The sequence below is a fragment of the Mustelus asterias genome, chromosome 5, assembly GCF_964213995.1.
Source record: "Mustelus asterias chromosome 5, sMusAst1.hap1.1, whole genome shotgun sequence".
NCBI classification, from domain to species: domain Eukaryota; kingdom Metazoa; phylum Chordata; class Chondrichthyes; order Carcharhiniformes; family Triakidae; genus Mustelus; species Mustelus asterias.
Window position 1 is genome coordinate 6816066 of NC_135805.1, and position 23327 is coordinate 6839392.

At 47.1% G+C, this 23327-nt stretch overlaps 1 protein-coding gene across 1 annotated transcript in view; it reads left to right on the forward strand.

Annotated features, from left to right (window-relative positions):
- The window catches only part of LOC144493944 (dynein axonemal heavy chain 8-like), a 1661706-nt gene that overhangs the window by 382376 nt on the left and 1256003 nt on the right, over window positions 1–23327 (forward strand). The window contains exon 19 of the mRNA XM_078213521.1: window positions 12779–12899. Coding sequence (XP_078069647.1) covers window positions 12779–12899 — 121 coding nt within the window. The remainder of the gene's footprint in view (window positions 1–12778; window positions 12900–23327) is intronic.

Consider the following 23327-nt stretch of genomic DNA (forward strand, 5'->3'; position numbering starts at 1 on the left):
CAGTCTTGCCTGGTGATTGTCGAGCGGTGTTCATTCATCCGTTGTCATAGCGTCTGTATGGTTTCCCCAATGTACCATGCCTTGGGACATCCTTTCTTGCAGCGTATCAGGTAGACAATGTTGGCCGAGTTGCAAGAGTAGGTACCGTGTACCTGGTAGATGGTGTTCTCACGTGAGATGATGGCATCCATGTAGAGAGATGTAGGAATAACTGGAGTTGTCGTGATGGGAGATTTTAATTTCCCAAACATAGATTGGAATATCCCTAGGGCTAGGGGTTTGGATGGAGAGGAGTTTGTTAGGTGTGTCCAGGAGAGTTTCCTGACACAGTATGTGGATAAGCCTACTAGAGGAGAGGCTGTACTTGATCTGGTGCTGGCTAATGAACCTGGACAGGTGGAGGATCTCTCGGTGGGTGAGCATCTTGGGGATAGCGATCATAATTCTATCTCCTTCACGATAGCATTGGAAAGAGATAAGATCAGGCAGGCTAGGAAAGTGTTTCTCTGGAGTAAAGGGAAATACAGTGTCATCAGGGAGGAAATTAGACGGGTAAATTGGAAGGAGGCATTCTTGGGGAAAAGTACCGAAGGAAAGTGGAGGATTTTCAAGGAATGTTTGTCTGGAGCTCTGCATGACAACGTTCCGATGAGACAGGGGGGTGTTGGTAGGGTACGGGAACCGTGGTGCACGAAGGTTGTGATGAACCTGGTGAATAAGAAAAGAGAGGCGTACAGAAGGTTCAGAGAGCTAGGAGGTGTTAAGGATTTAGAGGAGTATACGGGATGTAGGAAGGAGCTTAAGAAGGAAATTAGGAGAGCGAGAAGGGGTCATGAGAAGGCCTTGGCGGGTAAGATTAAGGAGAATCCCAAGGCTTTCTACAAATATGTCAAGAGTAAAAGGATGAGATGTGAAGGCATAGGACCCTTAAAAGGTGAAGGGGGAAAAGTTTGTGCGGAACCGTTAGAAATGGCGGAGCTGCTTAATGAATACTTTACCTCGGTATTCACGGTGGAAAGGGATCTGGGTGGTTGTACTGCTGGTTTGCGGTGGACAGAAAGGATCGAGCATGTGGACATAAAGAAAGAGGATGTGTTGGAACTATTGAATGGCATCAAGGTTGGTAAGTCGCCGGGACCGGATGGGATGTACCCCAGGTTACTGTGGGAGGCGAGGGAGGAGATTGCGGAGCCTTTGGCGATGATCTTTGCATCGTCAATGGAGACGGGAGAGGTTCCGGAGGATTGGAGGATTGCAGATGTGGTCCCTATATTCAAGAAAGGGAACAGGGACAGCCCGGGAAATTACCGACCGGTGAGTCTAACCTCAGTGGTTGGTAAGTTGATGGAGAGGATCCTGAGAGACAGGATTTATGATCATCTAGAGAAGTTTAGTATGATCAAAAGTAGTCAGCACGGCTTTGTCAAGGGCAGGTCGTGCCTTACGAGCCTGGTTGAGTTCTTTGAAAATGTGACCAAACACATTGACGAAGGAAGAGCGGTGGATGTGGTCTATATGGACTTCAGCAAGGCGTTCGATAAGGTCCCCCATGCAAGACTTCTTGAGAAAGTGAGAGGGCATGGGATCCAAGGGGCTGTTGCCTTGTGGATCCAGAACTGGCTTGCCTGCAGAAGGCAGAGAGTGGCTGTGGAGGGGTCTTTCTCTGCATGGAGGTCAGTGACCAGTGGAGTGCCCCAGGGATCTGTTCTGGGACCCTTGCTGTTTGTCATTTTCATAAATGACCTGGATGAGGAAGTGGAGGGATGGGTTGGTAAGTTTGCTGACGACACCAAGGTAGGTGGTGTTGTGGATAGTTTGGAGGGATGTCAGAAGTTGCAGCGAGACATAGATAGAATGCAAGACTGGGCGGAGAAGTGGCAGATGGACTTCAACCCGGATAAGTGTGTGGTGATCCATTTTGGCAGATCCAATGGGATGAAGCAGCAGTATAATATGAAGGGTACCATTCTTAGCAGTGTAGAGGATCAGAAGGACCTTGGGGTCCGGGTCCATAGGACTCTTAAATCGGCCTCGCAGGTGGAGGATGCGGTCAAGAAGGCGTACGGCGTACTAGCCTTCATTAATCGAGGGATTGAGTTTAGGAGTCGGGAGATAATGCTGCAGCTTTATAGGACCCTGGTTAGACCCCACTTGGAGTACTGCGCGCAGTTCTGGTCACCTCATTACAGGAAAGATGTTGAAGCCATTGAAAGGGTGCAGAGGAGATTTACAAGGATGTTGCCTGGATTGGGGGGCATGCCTTATGAGGATAGGTTGAGGGAGCTTGGTCTCTTCTCCCTGGAGAGACGAAGGATGAGAGGTGACCTGATAGAGGTTTACAAGATGTTGAGAGGTCTGGATAGGGTAGACTCCCAGAGGCTATTTCCAAGGGCTGAAATGGTTGCTACGAGAGGACACAGGTTTAAGGTGCTGGGGGGTAGGTACAGAGGAGATGTCAGGGGTAGGTTTTTCACTCAGAGGGTGGTGGGTGAGTGGAATCGGCTGACGTCGGTGGTGGTGGAGGCAAACTCGTTGGGGTCTTTTAAGAGACTTCTGGATGAGTACATGGGATTTAATGGGATTGAGAGCTATAGATAGGCCTAGAGGTGGGGATGTGATCGGCGCAACTTGTGGGCCGAAGGGCCTGTTTGTGCTGTGGCTTTCTATGTTCTATGTTCTATGTCGATGATCCGGCACGTCTTGCAGAGGTTGCTGTGGCACGGTTGTGTGGTGTCGTGGTCACTGTTCTCTGAAGGCTGGGTAGTTTACTGCAGACAATGGTCTGTTTGAGGTTGCGTGGTTGTTTGAAGGCAAGAAGTGGGGGTGTGGGGATGGCCTTGGCGAGATGTTCGTCTTCGTCAATGACATGTTGGAGGCTCCGGAGGAGATGCCGTAGCTTCTCTGCTCCGGGGAAGTACTGGACGACGAAGGGTACTCTGTCCACCGTGTCCCGTGTTTGTCTTCTGAGGAGGTCGGGAACACCACTAGTCACAGACCTCCAACCAGAAAAAGACCCCTCCACTGCTACCCTCTGTCATCTATGGCTAAGTGAGTTCTCCACCCACCTAGCTAGCTCACCTTCTATCCCATGAGATTTAGCCTTTTGCACCAGCCTGCCATGAGGGACCTTGTCAAACGCTTTACTAAAATCCATATAGATGACATTCACGGCCCTTCCCTCGTCAATCGTTTTTGTCACCTCCTCAAAAAACTCAACCATATTTGTGAGGCATGACCTCCCTCGTACAAAACCATGCTGTCTATCGCTAATGAGATTATTCAGTTCTAAATGTGCATATATCCTATCTCTGAGAATCTTCTCCAACAACTTCCCTACCACAGACGTCAAGCTCACCCGGCCGATTATTACCCGGGTTATCCTTGCTACCCTTCTTAAATACGGGACCACATTTGCGATCCTCCAATCCTCTGGGACCTCACGTGTGTCCAGTGAAGAGACAAAGATTTCTGTTAGAGGCCCAGCAATTGCATCTCTCACCTCCCTGAGGAGTCTAGGATAGATGCCATCTGGCCCTGGTGATTTGTCTGTCTTAATGTTTCCTAAAAAACCTAACACTTCCTCCCTTGTAATTGAGATTGTTTCTAACGGGTCAACACATCTCTCTGAGTCACTACCAGTCAACATGTCCCTCTCCTTTGCGAATACTGATGCAAAGTATTTGTTTAGGATCTCACCTACTTTCTTTGGTTCTAAGCTTAATTCCCTTCCTTTGTCCCTGAGAGGTCCGATTCTTTCCCTAACAACCCCCTTGTTCCTAACGTATGTATAAAATGCTTTAGGATTCTCCTTAATCCTGTCTGCCAAGGACATTTTGTGACCCCTTTTTGCCCTTCTAAGTACCTCTTTGAGTTATTTTCTACTTCATCTGTATTCCTCCAGTGCTCCAACTTTTTTTAGCTGCCTGGACTTCATGTATGCCTCTTTTTTCTTTTTGATTAGACCCACAATTTCACTGGTTATCCACGGCTCTCGAATCCTACCTTTCCTATCCTTCCTCTTTACAAGCACATGCCTGTCCTGCAGTACTATCAACTGCTCCTTAAAAGACTCCCACATGCCAGATGTGGATTTACCCTCGAACAGCCTCTCCCAATCAACAGCCACCAAATCCTGCCCAATCCAGCTGTAGTTCGCCTTCCCCCTATTTAGCACCTTACCCATAGGACAACTCTCATCTTTTTCCATTACTATCCTAAAGTTTACAGAATTATGGTCACTATTTGCCACATGTTCCCCCACTGAAACTTTGATGACCTGACCGGGCTCATTCCCCAGTACTCGGTCCAGTATAGCCCGCTCTCTAGTTGGACTGTCAACATATTGTTCCAACGAACCTTCCTGTACGCATTTTATAAATTCTTCCCCGTCCAGGCCCCCAGCCCTCAGCGATTTCCAGTCTATACGAGGGAAATTAAAGTCTCCCACTACAACAACCCTATTTTTTCTGCACCTGTCCAGAACCCCCAGCATCGTGACTGCGCCCTTCCTGTTTCTGAGCTCCACCCACAGTGACTCGTTACCTGACCCTTCCATATTGTCCACCCTCTGTACCGCTGTAATATGCTCCCTAACCAGCATTGCTCCTCCCCCACCTCTCCTAGCCCCTTCTCTGTCTCGCCTAAAACACTTATACCCCGGAATATTCAGCTGCCAGTCCTGTCCTTCTTTTAACCAAGTCTCCGTCACTGCAACCACATCCAAGTTCCGCGCAAGCATTTAGGCTCTAAGCCCGTCTGTCTTGCCCGTGACGCTCCTTGCATTGAAGCAGATGCACTCCAGACTTCCAGGCCCACTGAGGTCATCCTCCCCCAGAATGCTCCTCCTCTTAGATAGCCTTGTCTTGGCCCCAACCGCGTCCCCATACTCTGTGCTTATTGACCTATTGTTCTGATCCCCACCCCCCTGCCACATTAGTTTAAACCCACCCGAACCACACTGGCAAAACTCCCAGCTAGGATATTCGTACCCCTCCAGTTTAGGTGCAACCCGTCCTTCTTGTACAGGTGCCATCCTCTCTTGAAGACTTCCCAGTGATCCACGAATTTGAAACCCTCCCTCCTGCACCAGTCCTTTAGCCACACGTTCAGCTGTGCAGTCTCCCTGTTCCTCGCCTCACTAGCTTGTGGCACTGGGAGTAGTCCAGAGATCGCTACCCTAGAGGTCCTTGATCTTTCTGCCTACGTCATTTGCACCAATGTGGACAATGACGTCTGTCTGGTTACCCACCAGAAATAAGTTTTATTTCTTTGAAGAGAAATGGATGAACAGTGACACAGGACTGCTGATTAACGTTTAATAAAAGAATAAAGCATTATTTAGCATGAAATAATTAATTATTGTCAAGAAGGCAAATGTAGTTTTCTGGTGAGTTGTTGTTAATGGCTGCCTTGATATGATACAAGAGGTACAAGACAATTGAAGAGCCTTCTTGCCATGTAGGAATGTGTATCCTGAGAGGAATAATGCTTAAATGTGCTGGAACCTGAATTTCTTCATCATTTATACGATCGTGATTGCATACAGCAAACATGTGTTGACTTTTGGGATTAACTGCGACTCCAGAGAGCCATGAAAATGTGTCAGATGTGACAAGTGCATCTGCCAAACAGTACAATGAGGCACTACACCTTCACAAGGTCTCATTACACCCTTAGTCAAAGATTTAGTTATCACTTTTGACGATTTCTTCTTATTCACAACTTATCTTTCAAAATTCCAAGTGAGAGAATACATCTGAGCAAATGCGATGGGTGGAGTGGTCTCTTTCATATTTTTTGGCACATTGAAGGAGATTGTCTCACATAATAGTCCACAATATACAAGCAAACAATTTCAGGATGTGTATGCCAAGTAAGACATAAATATTGTAATGGTAACTCCACATTATCCTACTTCCAATTGACTTGCGGAGAGAATGGTTCAAATGGTTAAATTGTTTATTATAAAGTGCAAGGAAACAGAACAAGATGTCCAGGTTGCAATGTTGCATTTATAGGCAGCACCATTTAACATGAGACTATCATCTCCAGCTGAAATTGTGTTCAGAAGACAAATCAGGACAACACTTCTCAGTCTTCTTCTGTCCATCTTCATGCATCAGTGCAGAAGAGACTACTGGAGAAGACAAAGTCTACACAAGGTTGACATTCTGGTGCAGAATTGCCTTGTTTACATGTGGAGCAAAGATTTGCATTGTAGGCGGGCATAAATTTTGTGGGTATTAGGATTAGAATATTTCTTAAACTATAACTCGATAAATGAAGCAAAACAGGACAGCATTCAGCCAGAAAGGTGTGAGTAAGGCAAGCAGACATCTTTTAAACACAGAAACCAGGTTGACAAAGACTCAGGAACTCGCATCAATATGCTATTCAGAAAATACCATGAGACCTGGAAAACTTCCTGACATCCCATCAAACACCCATTGTCCAAAGGAATTCAGAGACATAAAGCAATTATCACACTCTTAAACCAAACTTTACATATTAAAACTCTAGACCAGAAAACCCATTAACGGGATAACTATAAAAGAAAACCATTTACACATCAAACTCCACACCCACAAACCTATTGAAACAGGATGATTATATCAGGAAACCACTCACAAACCATTTACATATCAAAACAGATCGTTACTATAACTGTACTCCGTTTTGGCAGGCAAGCAGAGTACTTTTCGGGACTGTCTTGTCTGTGTCCTGATTGTACCTCCGTCGACGTAAAACACTATAATAAACTGTGCTGCTATCAATCTTGGCTCTGGGTGCGAGTGGTGTGGTATCTGTTCACTCGCGCTAACAGCATCATTCACCTGACAGTTGGAACCTGATTCCCAGAAGAGGTATCTAAGGTTTGCAGTGAGCTAAGATCACAGAAAGTCACAACACCTATTCGAGTGATGTTGAGGAGGAACAGATGTCATGGCAGCACGGTGGTTAGCACTGCTTCCTCACAGCAGCAGGAACATGGGTTCAATTCTGGCCTCGGGTCACTGTCTGTGGGGAGTTTGCACATTTTTCCAGTGTCTGCGTGGGTTTTCTCCAGATGCTCCGGTTTCCTCCCATAGTCCAATGATTTGCGGCTTAGGTTAAATTGCTAAATTGACCCGTGTGGTGAACCATAGATGGTTACCACTATGGGTACTTGTACATATGTTACTCTTGTTACTGTTGGGGTTAGGGTTGGGGTGTTCCACCTGTTAGCATTGTTCTGTGGTACACTCCGTTTGGCTCCGCCTTCTTATAGGGTATAAAGGTCACTGCTACTTCCCAGTGGCCCTTAGTCTGGGATAGTATTGTTAAGCTGTATGCTCTATTCTTGTTGCGAATAAAAGCCTTTATTCCCGGGTACGTCCTAGCCTCCCGAGTGAATTAATCGCGCATCAATTTTATTCGCAACAAAATACCGAAATTTTGTTCGGAGAGAAAAAAAAATGGAGCAGATGCTGAAACCCGATCGGCTAACCTTGGATCCGCGTGCCGCGGGAGCGTCGAACACTTGCGACCATCGGTTGAAGTGTTTCCAGGATTACATCGACGCCTCGACAGCAGTCCAGACCGACGCCGACAGATTGCGGGTCCTCCACGCAAGGGTGAGCGACACTGTGTATGCAACAATCCGTGATTCCCAAGATTACAAAGAGGCCATCGAATTACTCAAGAAGCTGTACCATAAACCGCCGAACGAAATCCATGCTCGTCACCTATAATCATAACTATAGGGTTCGTGGTGGGAAATATAGGAAGGATATCAGAGGTAGGTTCTTTACGCAGAGAGTGGTTGGGGTGTGGAATGGACTGCCTGCTGTGATAGTGGAGTCAGACACTTTAGGAACATTTAAGCGGTTATTGGATAGGCACATGGAGCACACCAGGATGATACAGAGTGGGATAGCTTGATCTTGGTTTCAGATAAAGCTCGGCACAACATCGTGGGCCGAAGGGCCTGTTCTGTGCTGTACTGTTCTATGTTCACCCATTAGCCACTCGACGGTGGCAGCCCGGCGAAACGACGGGACAGTACCTGCGCAAACTTCAACAGCTAGCCAGAGCCTGCAATTGCAAGGAGGTGTCAGCTACTCAATACACCAACGATCTGATCCGAGATGCGTTCGTGGCGGGAATCGGCTCATCCTATATTCGCCTGCGGCTGCTAGAGCAGGGTAACTTGGACCTGGCTAAGACGGTAGAATTGGCCGATGCGATGGAAACGGCCTCCAGAAGTCTTGAAACCTACCCCACCGACCACGTGGGAACATCGTGGCAAGTACAGCCACCGCCTCAACTGTACCCGGCGGCTCCTCGGAACTGCGCGATAATGCTCTCACCTTCAGACCTGACGGCTGCAGCAGCTCCAGGAGGCCCACGGTGCTATTTCTGCGGATTGGCGAAGCACCTCGTCAGAGATGTCCGGCCAGGACGGTGTTTTGCTCCGCCTGTGGGAAGAAAGGGGACTATGCAAAAGTGTGCCGAGCAAAGACCCCTTCCAAGCCTAGCAGTGCTGCGTGTGACTCCCCAGGATCCATCTCCTCGTCTCCGGCCTCGTCGATGCCTTCAACCACGTGCGATTCAAGGGCGCCGCCATTTCTGATGACGACGACGCAAGCCACGTGCCACCTGCGGGTGCCGCCGCTTACAACACCATCGACCACGTGCGATTCGTGGGCGCAGCCATTTTGGTCGACACCGGCCGCAGAAGACCAGCAGGGGTCCTCATCGTCGACTATCTCAGCTGCCTGCAGTTACACTCGGGATCCAACAGTGGCGTCAATCATCCTGGACCAGGCCAAGCCTCACAGACTCGACAAGTCCATGATGGACATAGAGGTAAACGGGCGCCTGACACATTGCCTGTTTGACAGCGGGAGCACGGAGAGTTTCATCCATCCGGATACGGTGAAACGGTGCGCTCTCCGCGTGCAAACTGTCAGGCAGACAATCTCTATGGCGTCAAGGTCCCGATCTGTTATTGTTCTTGGGAGCTGTGTGGTAACCTTAACGGTGCGGGGCACAGTTTACGAGAACTTCAGGCTCCTCGTGTTACCGCACCTTTGCGCTCCGGTACTCCTGGGGCTAGACTTTATGGTCCACCTGAAGAGTGTGACCCTGCAGTACGATGGGCCACTCCCTCCACTTTCAGTGGGAGAACAGCAGCCTCCAAATTGTCCAGCGCGCTCCACATGCAGTCTCTCGACACTCAAAATTACCCCGCCTTTCTTATTTGAAAATCTCGTGCCAGGCTACAAGCCCATCGCGACTAAGAGCAGGCGTTACAGCGCTGAGGATTGGATCTTTATTAGATCTGAGGTTCAGCGGCTCCTCAGGGAAGGGGTCATTCAACCTAGCACTAGCCCATGGAGAGCACAAGTCGTGGTGGTCAAGACTGGAGACAAGCCCCGGATGGTCATAGACTATAGTCAGACCATTAATAGGTACACGCAGCTGGACGCGTACCTTCTCCCGCGCATATCTGACATGGTCAACCAGATTGCGCAGTACCGGGTGTTCTCCACCATCGACTTGAAGTCAGCCTACCACCAGCTCCCCATTCGCCCAGAGGACCGAAAATACACGGCCTTTGAGGCGGATGGCCGTCTCTACCACTTCTTAAGAGTCCCTTTCGGCGTCACTAATGGGGTCTCGGTCTTCCAGCGTGAGATGGACCGAATGGTGCACCAAAACGGGCTACGGGCTACCTTCCTGTACCTGGACAACGTCACTATCTGCGGCCATGATCAGCAGGACCACGACACCAACCTCCAGAAGTTTTTACGCACTGCGTCTCTCCTGAACCTGACCTATAACAGGGAGAAGTGCGTATTTATTAAGCACCGCCTTGCAATCCTTGGTGGTGGAAAACGGGGTCATCGGCCCCGATCCAGACCGTATGCGTCCTCTCCTTGAACTTCCCCTACCCACTAGCATCAAAGCACTGAGAAGATGCTTAGGCTTCTTCTCGTACTATGCACAGTGGGTTCCCAATTACGCGGACAAAGCCCGTCCGCTCATAAAGTCTACCTCTTTTCCCCTGACAGCAGAGGCTCGCCTAGCCTTTGAAGGGATAAAAGCCGACATCGCGAAAGCCACGATGCACGCTGTCGATGAGTCCATCCCCTTTCAGGTGGAGAGTGATGCATCTGATTTCACCTTGGCCGCCACACTTAACCAGGCGGGCAGGCTCGCCTTTTTCTCTCGCACCCTCCAAGGCCCTGAAATTCGGCACTCCTCTGTGGAAAAAGAGGCTCAGGCCATTGTGGAGGCCGTACGGCATTGGCGCCATTATTTGGCTGGCCAACGATTTACCCTGCTCACGGACCAGCGGTCCGTGGCCTTCATGTTCAACAACACGTTAAAGGGAAAAATTAAGAATGATAAAATCTTGAGGTGGAGAATCGAACTCTCCACCTACAACAATGATATCATGTACCATCCAGGGAAGCTCAATGAGCCCTCAGATGCCCTGTCGCGTGGAACATGTGCCAGTGTGCAGGAGGACCGGCTACAGGCCCTCCACAATGATCTCTGCCATCCAGGGATCACTCGGCTCTTCCATTTTGTAAAGGCCCGGAATCTGCCCTACTCCATAGAAGATGTCAGGTCGATAACTCAAAGCTGCCAGGTATGTGCAGAGTGCAAGCCGCACTTCTACCGGCCTGACAGGGCACACCTCATTAAGGCCACTCGCCCTTTTGAACGACTGAGTGTCGATTTCAAGGGCCCCCTTCCTTCGACAGATCGGAATGTGTATTTCCTTAACGTGGTTGACGAGTACTCCCGATTCCCTTTTGCCATCCCCTGTTCTAACATGTCCTCTGCCACGGTCATCAAAGCCCTGCGGAGTCTTTTTACCCTGTTCGGCTACCCCAGTTATATCCACAGTGATAGGGGTTCGTCGTTTATGAGCGATGACTTGAGGCAATACCTGCTCTCTAAAGGAATTGCCTCAAGTAGGACTACGAGTTACAACCCCAGGGGTAACGGGCAGGTTGAAAGAGAAAACGCTACAGTCTGGAAGGCTGTCTTACTGGCGTTAAGGTCTAGGGGTCTTCCAGTCTCCCGTTGGCAAGAGGTACTTTCTGATGCGCTCCATTCAATCCTGTCCCTCCTGTGTACGGCAACCAACGCTACCCCACATGAGCGGATGTTTACCTTCCCCAGGAAGTCTTCCTCTGGGACCTCACTGCCGCCTTGGTTGACGTACTCAGGACCTGTCCTCCTGCGGCGGCATGTTAGGGCCCGCAAGTCCGACCCTTTGGTTGAACAGGTACATCTCCTCCACGCCAACCCTCAATATGCCTATGTGGCATATCCTGACGGGCGAGAGGACACGGTCTCTATCAGAGATCTGGTGCCTGCAGGGGACCTGGCAACCCCCCTCACTCCCGCACCCCTGGTTAGGATTCCTTTGCCCATTCTCTCCCCTCCTGACACGGCGCGGGCAGCATCGGGACCTCCACTTAATCCTCTTACTCCTGTGTACAGCTTGCCTGAGTCCAGGAGATTGTCGCCACCTCGAGGTCCACAGGTGCGGGAGGAACTGGAGGAGTCACTGGACACCACCTCGGAGAGAGGGACACCACGGTCACCAGAACCGGCACTGGAGCCAGTGCTGCGGAGGTCGCAGAGACGGTGCGGACCTCCGATACGACTGAACTTGTGAACATATGGACAGTTCGTATTGTCTCTTTACCCCACCGGCCTTTGTTTTTAAAGGAGGGGTGAATGTGGTGAACCATAGATGGTTACCACTATGGGTACTTGTACATATGTTACTCTTGTTACTGTTGGGGTTAGGGTTGGGGTGTTCCACCTGTTAGCATTGTTCTGTGGTACACTCCATTTGGCTCCGCCTTCTTATAGGGGTATAAAGGTCACTGCTACTTCCTAGTGGCCCTTAGTCTGGGATAGTATTGTTAAGCAGTATGCTCTATTCTTGTTGCGAATAAAAGCTTTTATTCCCAGGTACGTCCTAACCTCCCGAGTGAATTAATCGCGCATCAACCCGAGTGTCAGGGTTAGGTTGATTGGCCATGCTAAATTGACCCTAGTGTCAGGGGGATTAGCAGGGTAAATATATGGGGTTACAGGAAAAGGGCCTGGGTGAGATTGAGGTCGGTGCAGACTCAATTGACCGAATGCCTCCTTCCGCACTGTACGGATTCTATGAACTAAGAGAATAAAAGTAAAATACTGCAGAAGCTGGAAATCTGAAATGCTGGAAATCCGGAATAAAACCCCAAAATACTGGAAGAATACTTTCCTGCCTGATTTTCCCACTCACTGCTTCCCTGTCGACTCTCCTCCCACTCTAGTTTCATCCTCAAAACTCTTCCTGTGAACAAGGACTCAGGAAAGGTGTAACATGAGGGAGGAAGTGAGTAAAAGGAGCTGTGAATAGATTTCTTCTCGCAAAGAGCCATTAGTCTTTGTAAGTCACTTACACAGATAGCAATAGAGGTTGGGTCATTGACTGTCTTCAAGTTTGGGTTAGACAGGCTTTTGATTGAGTCAAAGGTGACAGGTACGAAAGTGATATTAAGGCCACAATCAGATCAACCATGATCTTATGGAATGGTGGAGCAGGCTCAATGAGTTGAATGGCCTATTCCCATTACACTTTATTATGGTCTTATTTAGCTATAGAATGTTTAATAACTTGTGAGGTAAATGAGCTGCCAATGTTAGCAATTTTTATAGTTTGGTATTGAAGCATGCATAATAATTTCACGTTCAAAGTCCATTGTTATTTTTTGTTTAGATTGAATCTGTTCTGAGGCAAGGAGTTACTTTTCTGAATTGGTCATCTCTAACACTCGGACAGTTCTTCTCTGATGCAAATACAGCCATCGATGAGTTGCTTACATTGTTAAAGACAGTAAGTAGATGTCTTAGAAATTGTATGTTTGCTTACTAAATTAAAGGATGATAGCAGCAGGAAATATTTCATTTAGGCATCTCGTAGTAACACTTTTTCAATCGGTATAGGCTCGGATAAAACTTACATGGATGTGGACATTGTTTATAAGATCCATGTTTGTTGCTCATCCCTGATTGTCCTTAATTTTGTCATAATTTTAATATATTTGTGTAGCACCTAACAACATGAAAGAAAAAAGATAGAATCAAAGAATAATAGTCGTTATATTCAGCAAGAGCAACTCAGCTAGTTTCATACTTCCACATTTTCTCCACAGCCCTGAAATTTTTATTCTTCGAGATAATTATTCAATTCCATTTTGAAAGCCACACCAAATTTTCAAGCAGTGCACTCAGATCCTAATCATAGAAACATAAGGTGGGATTTTCCAACCGTGCGCTCCTCAAGACTGGAAATTCCCGTCCAAGGTCAACAGACTTTTAAATAGTCCGTCAAATTTTCTGTCCCATGCAAAAGCAGTTTTTCTCATGTCACTTTCTCCTTTTGCTAATGATCTTAAATTGGTGTTATCTTAATTTGGATTATTATCTAAATGGAAAAAAATTACAACATGCTACTGTGCAAAGGGACCTGGGGGTCCTTGTGCATGAGACGCAAAAACCCAGTCTGCAAGTGCAACAGGTGATCAAGAAGGCAAACGGGATGTTGGCCTATATCGCAAGGGGGATAGAATATAAAAGCAGAGATGTCTTGCTGCATCTGTACAGGGCATTGGTGAGGCCGCAGCTGGAATACTGTGTGCAGTATTGGTCCCCTTATTTGCGGAAGGATATATTGGCCTTGGAGGGAGTGCAGAGAAGGTTCACCAGGTTGATACCAGAGATGAGGGGTGTTGATTATGAGGAGAGACTGAGCAGATTGGGTTTGTACTCGTTGGAATTTAGAAGGCTGAGGGGGGATCGTATAGAGACCTATAAGATAATGAAGGGGCTGGATAGGGTAGAGGTGGAGAGATTCTTTCCACTTAGAAAGGAAGCTAGAACTAGAGGGCACAGCCTCAAAATAAAGGGGGGTCAGTTTAGGATAGGGTTGAGGAGGAACTTCTTCTCTCAGAGGGTGGTGAATCTCTGAAATTCTCTGCCCACTGAAGTGGTGGAGGCTACCTCGTTGAATATGTTTAAATCACGGATAGATGGATTCCTGATCGGTAAGGGAATTAGGGGTTATAGGGATCAGGTGGGTAAGTGGAACTGATCCACTTCAGATCAGCCATGATCTTATTGAATGGCGGGGCATGCTCGAGGGGCTAGATGGCCTACTCCTGCTCCTATTTCTTATGTTCTTCGGTTCTTGATCCTTCCAACAATGGGAAAAGCTTCTCACTATTAACTTGAACACCACTATCAAATCTTCTCTCAACCTCGGCACGGTAGCACAGTGGTCAGCACTGCTGCTTCACAGCTCCAGGGACCTGGGTTCGATTCCCGGCTTGGGTCACTGTCTGTGTGGAGTTTGCACATTCTCTTCGTGTCTGCGTTGTTTTCCTCCGGGTGCTCCGGTTTCCTCCCACAGTCCGAAGATGTGCGGGTTAGGTTGATTGGCCATGCTAAAAATTGCCCTTAGTGTCCTGAGATGCGTAGGTAAGAGGGATTAGTGGGTAAATGTGTAGGGATATGGGGCTAGGGCCTGGGTGGGATTGTGGTCGGTGCAGACTCGATGGGCCGAATGGCCTCTTTCTGTTCTGTAGGGTTTCTATGATTTCTATGATTTTACAAGGAGCCCAACCCCTCCAGTATACTTACGTTCTTCACATTCTCATGAATCTCTTCTGTGTCCTCTCTAATGTCTTTACATTGGTCTCCAAATCTGTGTATCCAATACTTGGAGGGGATTTTCTGCTTCAATTTTCAGAGGGTGTGCGGGATCAGCGTCAGTGGTGGACAATCCCATGGGGATCCCAAAATGCGTTGTACGCTGGTGAGATTTCGCGTTCTGATCATTCCCACCCTTGCCAATGATGTGACGGGTTTCCTGACATTAAACAGTGGTTAGCACTGCTGCTTCACAGCACCAGGGACCTGGGCTCGATTCCCGGTTTGGGTCACTGTCTGCATGGAGTTTGCACGTTCTCCCCGTGTCTACGTGGCTTTCCTCCGGGTGCTCTGGTTTCCTCCCACAGTCTGAAAAGACGTGCTAGTTAGGTACATTGACTCGAGCAGGCACCGGACTATGGTGACAAGGGGAATTTATAGTAATTTCATTGCAGTGTTATTGTAAGCCTTACTTGTGACTAATAAATAAACTTTACAAACATTGGAATCCCTATTTCAATACATTTAAATATCATTATCAGGACTTCATGCCTGATAGGTTCTCACCACCACCGCCGTCCCCCCACCCCGCTCCCGACCCCTCCTCAACCTATGTTAAGTTGTCCTTTCATGCTGACGTGAATCATGACAGGTCCCCAGTGATGTGCACCTGGTGAGCAGAAACCCCCTGAGGTTCAGGGGGTTTCTGCTCACCAGGGTGTAAGAGGCTCAGTCCTGGGAAATACCCTGTAACTTTCTTTTATTCATTTGTGGGACTTGGACATCGCTGGCTGGCAAGCATTTATTGCCCATTCCAAGTTGCCCTTGAGAAGGTGGTGCTGAGCTGCTTTCTTGAATCACTGCAGTCCATGTTCTGTGGGTTGGCCTACAATGCCATTCAGGAGGAAATTCCAGAATGTTGGCCCAGGGACTCCAAAGGAATGGCTATTTGCTTCCAAGTCAGGATGATGAGGGGAATTTCACAGTAACTTCATTGCAGTTAATGTGAAGCCTTACATGTGACTCATAAATACACTTTAAATGAGTGTCTTGGAGGGGAGCTTGCAGGTGATGGTGTTGCTATGTGTCTGCTGCTCTTGTCCTTCTAGATGGTAGTAGTTGTGGGTTTCAAAGATGCTGTTTAAGGATCTTTGATGAATTGCTGTAGTGCATCTTGTAGATGATACACACTGCTGCTAATGAGTTAGTGGTGGGGGGAGTGGATGTTTGTGGGTGTTGTGCCAATCAAGCGGCTGCATTGTCCTGGATGATGTCAAGCTTCTTGAGTGTTGTTGGAGTTGCACCCATCTAGGCAAGCAGGGAGTAGAGTCATAGAGGTTTACAGCATGGAAACAGGTCCGTCAGCCCAATTTGTCCATGCCGTCATTTTTAACCACTGAGCTAGTCCCAATTGCCCCCGTTTGGCCCATATCCCTCTATACCCATCATACCCATGCAACTGTCTAAATGCTTTTTAAAAGACAAAATTGTACCCGCCTCTACTACTACCTCTGGCAGCCTGTTCGAGACACTAGCCACCCTCTGTGTGAAAAAATTGCCCCTCTAGACCCTTTTGTATCTCTCTCTTTGTCCTCCAGTTATAGACTCCGCTACCTTTGGGAAAGGATGTTGACTATCTACCTTATCAATGCTCCTCATTATTTTATAGACTGCTATAAGATCACCCCTAAACCTCCTATGCACCAGGGAAAAAAGTCCCAGTCTATCCAGTCTCTCCTTATAACTCAAACCATCAAGTCTCAATAGCATCCTTGTAAATTTTTTCTGCACACTTTCTGGTTTAATAACATCCTCTCTATAATAGGGTGACCAGAACTGTACACAGTATTCCAAGTGTGGCCTTACCAATGTCTTATTTAATCTCAGTTGTTTGGGTTTAATATCAGTTGTTTGGGTTTAATATCAGTTGTTTGGATTTAATCTCAGTTGTTGTGGGTTTAATCTCAGTTGTTTGGATTGAATCTCAGTTGTTTGGGTTTAATCCCAGTTAGAACATAGAACATAGAACATTACAGCGCAGAACAGGCCCTTCGGCCCACGATGTTGCACCGACCAGTTAAAAAAAACAAAAAAAAACTGTGACCCTCCAACCTAAACCAATTTCTTTTCGTCCATGAACCTATCTACGGATCTCTTAAACGCCCCCAAACTAGGCGCATTTACTACTGATGCTGGCAGGGCATTCCAATCCCTCACCACCCTCTGGGTAAAGAACCTACCCCTGACATCGGTTCTATAACTACCCCCCCTCAATTTAAAGCCATGCCCCCTCGTGCTGGATTTCTCCATCAGAGGAAAAAGGCTATCACTATCCACCCTATCTAAACCTCTAATCATCTTATATGCTTCAATAAGATCCCCTCTTAGCCGCCGCCTTTCCAGCGAAAACAATCCCAAATCCCTCAGCCTCTCCTCATAGGATCTCCCCTCCATACCAGGCAACATCCTGGTAAACCTCCTCTGCACCCTCTCCAAAGCCTCCACATCCTTCCTGTAATGTGGGGACCAGAACTGCACACAGTACTCCAAGTGCGGCCGCACCAGAGTTGTGTACAGTTGCAACATAACGCTACGACTCCTAAATTCAATCCCCCTACCAATAAACGCCAAGACACCATATGCCTTCTTAACAACCTTATCTACTTGATTCCCAACTTTCAGGGATCTATGCACACATACACCTAGATCCCTCTGCTCCTCCACACTATTCAAAGTCCTCCCGTTAGCCCTATACTCAACACATCTGTTATTCCTACCAAAGTGAATTACCTCACACTTCTCCGCATTAAACTCCATCCGCCACCTCTCGGCCCAACTTTGCAACCTGTCTAAGTCTTCCTGCAAACTACGACACCCTTCCTCACTGTCTACCACACCACCGACTTTGGTGTCATCAGCAAATTTGCTAATCCACCCAACTATACCCTCATCCAGATCATTAATAAATATTACAAACAGCAGTGGCCCCAAAACAGATCCCTGAGGTACACCACTTGTAACCGCACTCCATGATGAATATTTACTATCAACCACCACCCTCTGTTTCCTATCCGCTAGCCAATTCCTGATCCAATTTCCTAGATCACCCCCAATCCCATACATCTGCATTTTCTGCAGAAGCCTACCATGGTGAACCTTATCAAACGCCTTACTAAAATCCATATATACCACGTCCACTGCCTTGCCCCCATCCACCTCCTTGGTCACTTTCTCAAAAAACTCAATAAGGTTAGTAAGGCACGACCTACCTGCCACAAAACCATGCTGACTATCACCTATCAATTCATTACTCTCCAAATAACTATAAATCCTATCCCTTATAATTTTTTCCAACATCTTGCCGACAACAGAAGTGAGACTCACCGGTCTATAATTCCCGGGGAAGTCTCTGTTCCCCTTCTTAAACAATGGGACAACATTCGCTAACCTCCAATCTTCTGGTACTATACCAGAGGCCAACGACGACCTGAAGATCAGAGCCAGAGGCTCTGCAATCACTTCTCTTGCCTCCCAGAGAATCCTTGGATAAATCCCATCCGGACCAGGGGATTTATCTATTTTCAGACCCTCCAGAATATCCTGCACATCCTCCTTATCAACTGTAATACTGTCTATTCTACTCCCTTGCAACCCAGTGTCCTCCTCAGCTATATTCATGTCCCCTTGCGTGAACACCGAAGAGAAATATTGGTTCAATGCTTCACCAATCTCCTCCGGTTCCACACATAACTTCCCTCTGCCATCTATAACTGGCCCTAAACTTGCCCTAACCAACCTTCTGTTCTTGACATACCTATAGAACGCCTTAGTTGTTGTGGGTTTAATCTCAGTTGTTTGGATTTAATCTCAGTTGTTTGGGTTTAAACCCAGTTGTTGTGGGTTTAATCTCAGTTGTTTGGATTTAATCTCAGTTGTTTGGGTTTACTCTCCGTTATTTGGGTTTAATCTCAGTGGTTTGGGTTTAATATCAGTTGTTTGGATTTAATCTCAGTTGTTTGGATTTAATCTCAGTTGTTTGGATTTAATCTCAGTTGTTTGGGTTTAATCTCAGTTGTTTGGGTTTAATCTCAGTTGTTCGGGTTTAATCCCAGTTGTTGTGGATTTAATCTCAGTTGTTTGGATTTAATCTCAGTTGTTTGGGTTTAATCTCAGTTGTTTGGGTTTAATCTCAGTTGTTTGGATTTAATCTCAGTTGTTTGGGTTTACTCTCCGTTATTTGGGTTTAATCTCAGTGGTTTGGGTTTAATATCAGTTGTTTGGATTTAATCTCAGTTGTTTGGATTTAATCTCAGTTGTTTGGATTTAATCTCAGTTGTTTGGGTTTAATCTCAGTTGTTTGGGTTTAATCTCAGTTGTTCGGGTTTAATCCCAGTTGTTGTGGATTTAATCTCAGTTGTTTGGATTTAATCTCAGTTGTTTGGGTTTAATCTCAGTTGTTTGGGTTTAATCTCAGTTGTTTGGGTTTAATCTCAGTTGTTTGGATTTAATATCAGTTGTTTGGATTTAATCTCAGTTGTTTGGGTTTAATCTCAGTGGTTTGGGTTTAATATCAGTTGTTCTGGGTTTAATCTCAGTTGTTTGGGTTTAATATCAGTTGTTTAGGTTTAATCTCAGTTGTTTTGGGTTTAATCTCAGTTGTTTGGGTTTAATATCAGTTGTTCTGGGTTTAATCTCAGTTGTTCTGGGTTTAATATCAGTTGTTTGGGTTTAATCTCAGTTGTTTGGGTTTAATCTCAGTTGTTTGGGTTTAATCTCAGTTGTTTGGGTTTAATATCAGTTGTTAATATCAGGGATTTGTTCCCAGGAGCAGGCTGAGGGTAAGAGAGAGGGTTTTCTGACTTTAATTAATTATTTATTTTTTCAGTTAATTTTGGGTTTAAAATCGGAGGTTTTTTTCAAAACCGGAAGTCGGGCCAGGAGAGGCCTGGGGAAGTTTTTGGAGGGTTTAAAAGCGCACCAAAGTATACAGCGGGCAGCATCGTAGCGGGCAGCAGAGTGAGTGGGAAGTTGAGTGAGCTGTCAGGGCTTTGGCTCACAGGGCTTGGACGAGCAGGGGTGAGTTTTTGTTTCCTTACACTCTTATTAACTTTTCACTGTCTTACTTGACATAAAGTGTCCAGTATGAGTGTGAAACCAGTGTGTTGTTCCCAGTGTAGGATGTGGGAGGTCCTGGAGGCATCTGGCCTCCCGGACATCCACATCTGTGAGGGGTGTGTCGAGCTGCGGTTCCTGAGGGACCGTGTTAGGGAGCTGGAACTGCAGCTCGAGGATCTTAGGCTGATGAGGGAGAATGAGGAGGTGATAGACAAGAGCTATCATCAGGTGGTCACACCAGGGCAACGGGAGGAGGCCAAGTGGGTGATGGCCAGGAAGGGTAAGGCTAGGGTGGTTGAGAGCACCCCAGTGGATTTGACCCTGCACAACAAGTACTCCTGCTTGAGTACTGCTGGGGGGGACAGCCCGCCTGGGGGAAGCAGCAGTGGCAGTATCTCCGCAGTGGAGTCCAGCCCTGTAATTCAGAGGGCTAAGGAAAAGAGGAGGAAGGCGGTATTAATCGGGGACTCGATGGTGAAGGGGACAGACAGGCGTTTCTGCGGAGGTAGGCGGGATTCTCGCATGGTGGTCTGCCTCCCTGGGGCCGGGATCCAGGATGTCGCTAGTCGCGTCCCGGAAATCCTGAGGTGGGAGGGAGAGGAGCCTGAGGTAGCGGTACATATTGGTACCGCTGATGTGGGTAGGAAGGGAGAAGGGGTCATGAAAAGGGAGTACAGGGAATTAGGGAGACAGCTGAGAAAGAGGAAAGCAAAGGTAGTAATCTCAGGATTACTGCCTGTGCCACGGGAAGGTGAGGGCAGGAATGGAGTGAGGTGGAAGATGAATGTGTGGCTGAGGGACTGGTGCAGGGGGCAGGGATTCAGGTTCCTGGACCATTGGGACCTCTTTAGGGGCAGGGGTGATCTGTATACAAAAAACGGGTGGAACTTGAATCACACGGGGACCAATATCCTGGCCGGTAGGTTGGCTAAGGTTACTGGGGAGAATTTAAACTAGATAGGTTGGGGGGAGGGGAGCTAGAAGAGTTGACTAGGATCAAGGAACTAATTGATGGGGTGGAGGATGCAGGGGTAAGGGGAATTACAAAATTAATGGTAGAGGAGAGGGTGCAAGTGAATGAAGGCGGTAATTTAGATAAGGGAGTAGAGGGAGAGGGTGTTCGCGACTCATCAAAGCGGGTCCAGATAAAAGCTGGAATAAGGACACTTTGCCTGAATGCACGAAGCATTCGGAACAAGGTAAATGAGTTGATGGTGCAAATCAGCACGAGTGGGTACGATCTAGTGGCCATTACAGAAACGTGGCTGAAAGGTGACCAGGACTGGGAGATGAATATCCAGGGGTATCAGGCGTTTAGGAAGAATAGACAGGAAGGAAAAGGTGGTGGGGTCGCGCTATTAATAAGAGATAATATCAGGGTAGTACTGAGGGATGACATAGGCTCTGAGGAACAAAACGTGGAATCATTATGGGTAGAGATGAGGAATAGTAGAGGGAGAAAGACACTAGTAGGTGTGGTATATAGGCCCCCAAATAATAATGTTGAGGTAGGGAGGGCTATAAACAAGCAGATAAGGGATGCGTGTAAAAACGGAACGGCAATAATCATGGGGGACTTCAACATGCACATTGACTGGCAGACTCAAGTCGGTAAGGGTGGAATGGAGGAAGAGTTCTTAGAATGCTGTCGGGATAGTTTCCTTGAACAGCATGTTACGGAACCGACGAGGGAACGAGCTATTTTGGATCTGGTATTGTGTAACGAGGTAGGTAGAATTAAGGATCTTATTGTGAAGGACCCTCTTGGGTCTAGTGACCACAATATGGTCGAATTTCTGATTCAGATGGAAGAGGAGAAAGTTTGGTCCCAAACCAGTGTCCTCTGTTTGAACAGAGGGAAATATGATAGGATGAGGGATGAATTGGCTAAGGTAGACTGGGAGAGCAGGCTGGCAGGTAGGATAGCTGAGGAACAGTGGAGGATTTTTAAGGAGATCCTTTTCAGTTCTCAGCAAAAATATATTCCAGCAAAAAACAAGGATTGTAAGAAAAGGGAGAACCAGCCGTGGTTAACGAAGGAAATAAAGGAGAGTATTAAAATAAAAACAGCTGCGTACAGAGTGGCCAAAAATAGTGGAGAAACAAGTGATTGGGAAAAATTTAAGAAACAACAAAGAGAGACTAAGAAAGCGATAAAGAAAGGAAGGATAGACTATGAAGCTAGGCTAGCAATTAATATAAAAAATGATAGTAAAAGTTTTTATAAATATATAAAAAGGAATAGAGTGGCTAGAGTGAATGTTGGACCCTTGGAGGACGAGAGGGGGGAGTTAATAGTGGGAAATGAGGATATGGCTGAGTCTTTAAATAAGTTTTTTGTGTCGGTCTTCACGGTGGAGGACACAAATAGTTTGCCAAATATTAACGATAGAGGGTTGGCAGCAGGAGAAATACTTAATACAATTAATGTTACCAGAGAGGCAGTGCTGGGTAGACTAATGGGACTGAAGGTGGATAAGTCCCCGGGTCCGGATGGAATGCATCCCAGGGTATTGAAAGAAATGTCAGAGGTAATAGTGGATGCGTTAGTGATTATTTATCAAAACTCGTTGCATTCTGGGGTAGTGCCGGTTGATTGGAAAACAGCGAATGTTACGCCGCTGTTTAAAAAAGGAAGGAGACAAAAGGCGGGTAACTATAGGCCGGTCAGCTTAACGTCTGTAGTAGGGAAAATGCTGGAATCCATTATTAAAGAGGAGATAGCAGGGCATCTGGATAGAAATGGTTCGATCAATCAGACGCAGCATGGATTCATGAGGGGAAAGTCGTGCTTGACGAACATGTTGGATTTTTATGAAGATGTGACTAGGGCGGTTGATGGAGGAGAACCGGTGGATGCGGTGTTTTTGGATTTCCAAAAGGCGTTTGATAAGGTGCCCCATAAAAGGCTACTGAAGAAGATTAGGGCACACGGAGTTGGGGGTAGTGTGTTAAAGTGGATTGGGGACTGGCTATCCGACAGGAAGCAAAGAGTCGGAATAAATGGGTGTTTTTCCGGTTGGAGGAAGGTAACTAGTGGCGTGCCGCAGGGATCGGTACTCGGGCCGCAACTATTTACCATTTATATAGATGATCTGGAGGAGGGGACGGAGTGTAGGGTAACGAAGTTTGCAGACGACACAAAGATAAGTGGAAAAGTGAATCGTGTGGAGGACGGAGAAGATCTGCAGAGAGATTTGGACAGGCTGAGTGAGTGGGCGAGGATATGGCAAATGGAGTATAACGTTGAGAAATGCGAGGTTATACACTTTGGAGGAAATAATAACAAATGGGATTACTATCTCAATGGAAACAAATTAAAACATGCTACCGTGCAAAGGGACCTGGGGGTCCTTGTGCATGAGACGCAAAAGCCCAGTCTGCAGGTACAACAGGTGATCAAGAAGGCAAATGGGATGTTGGCCTATATTGCGAAGGGGATAGAATATAAAAGCAGGGATGTCTTGATGCACCTGTACAGGGCATTGGTGAGGCCGCAGCTG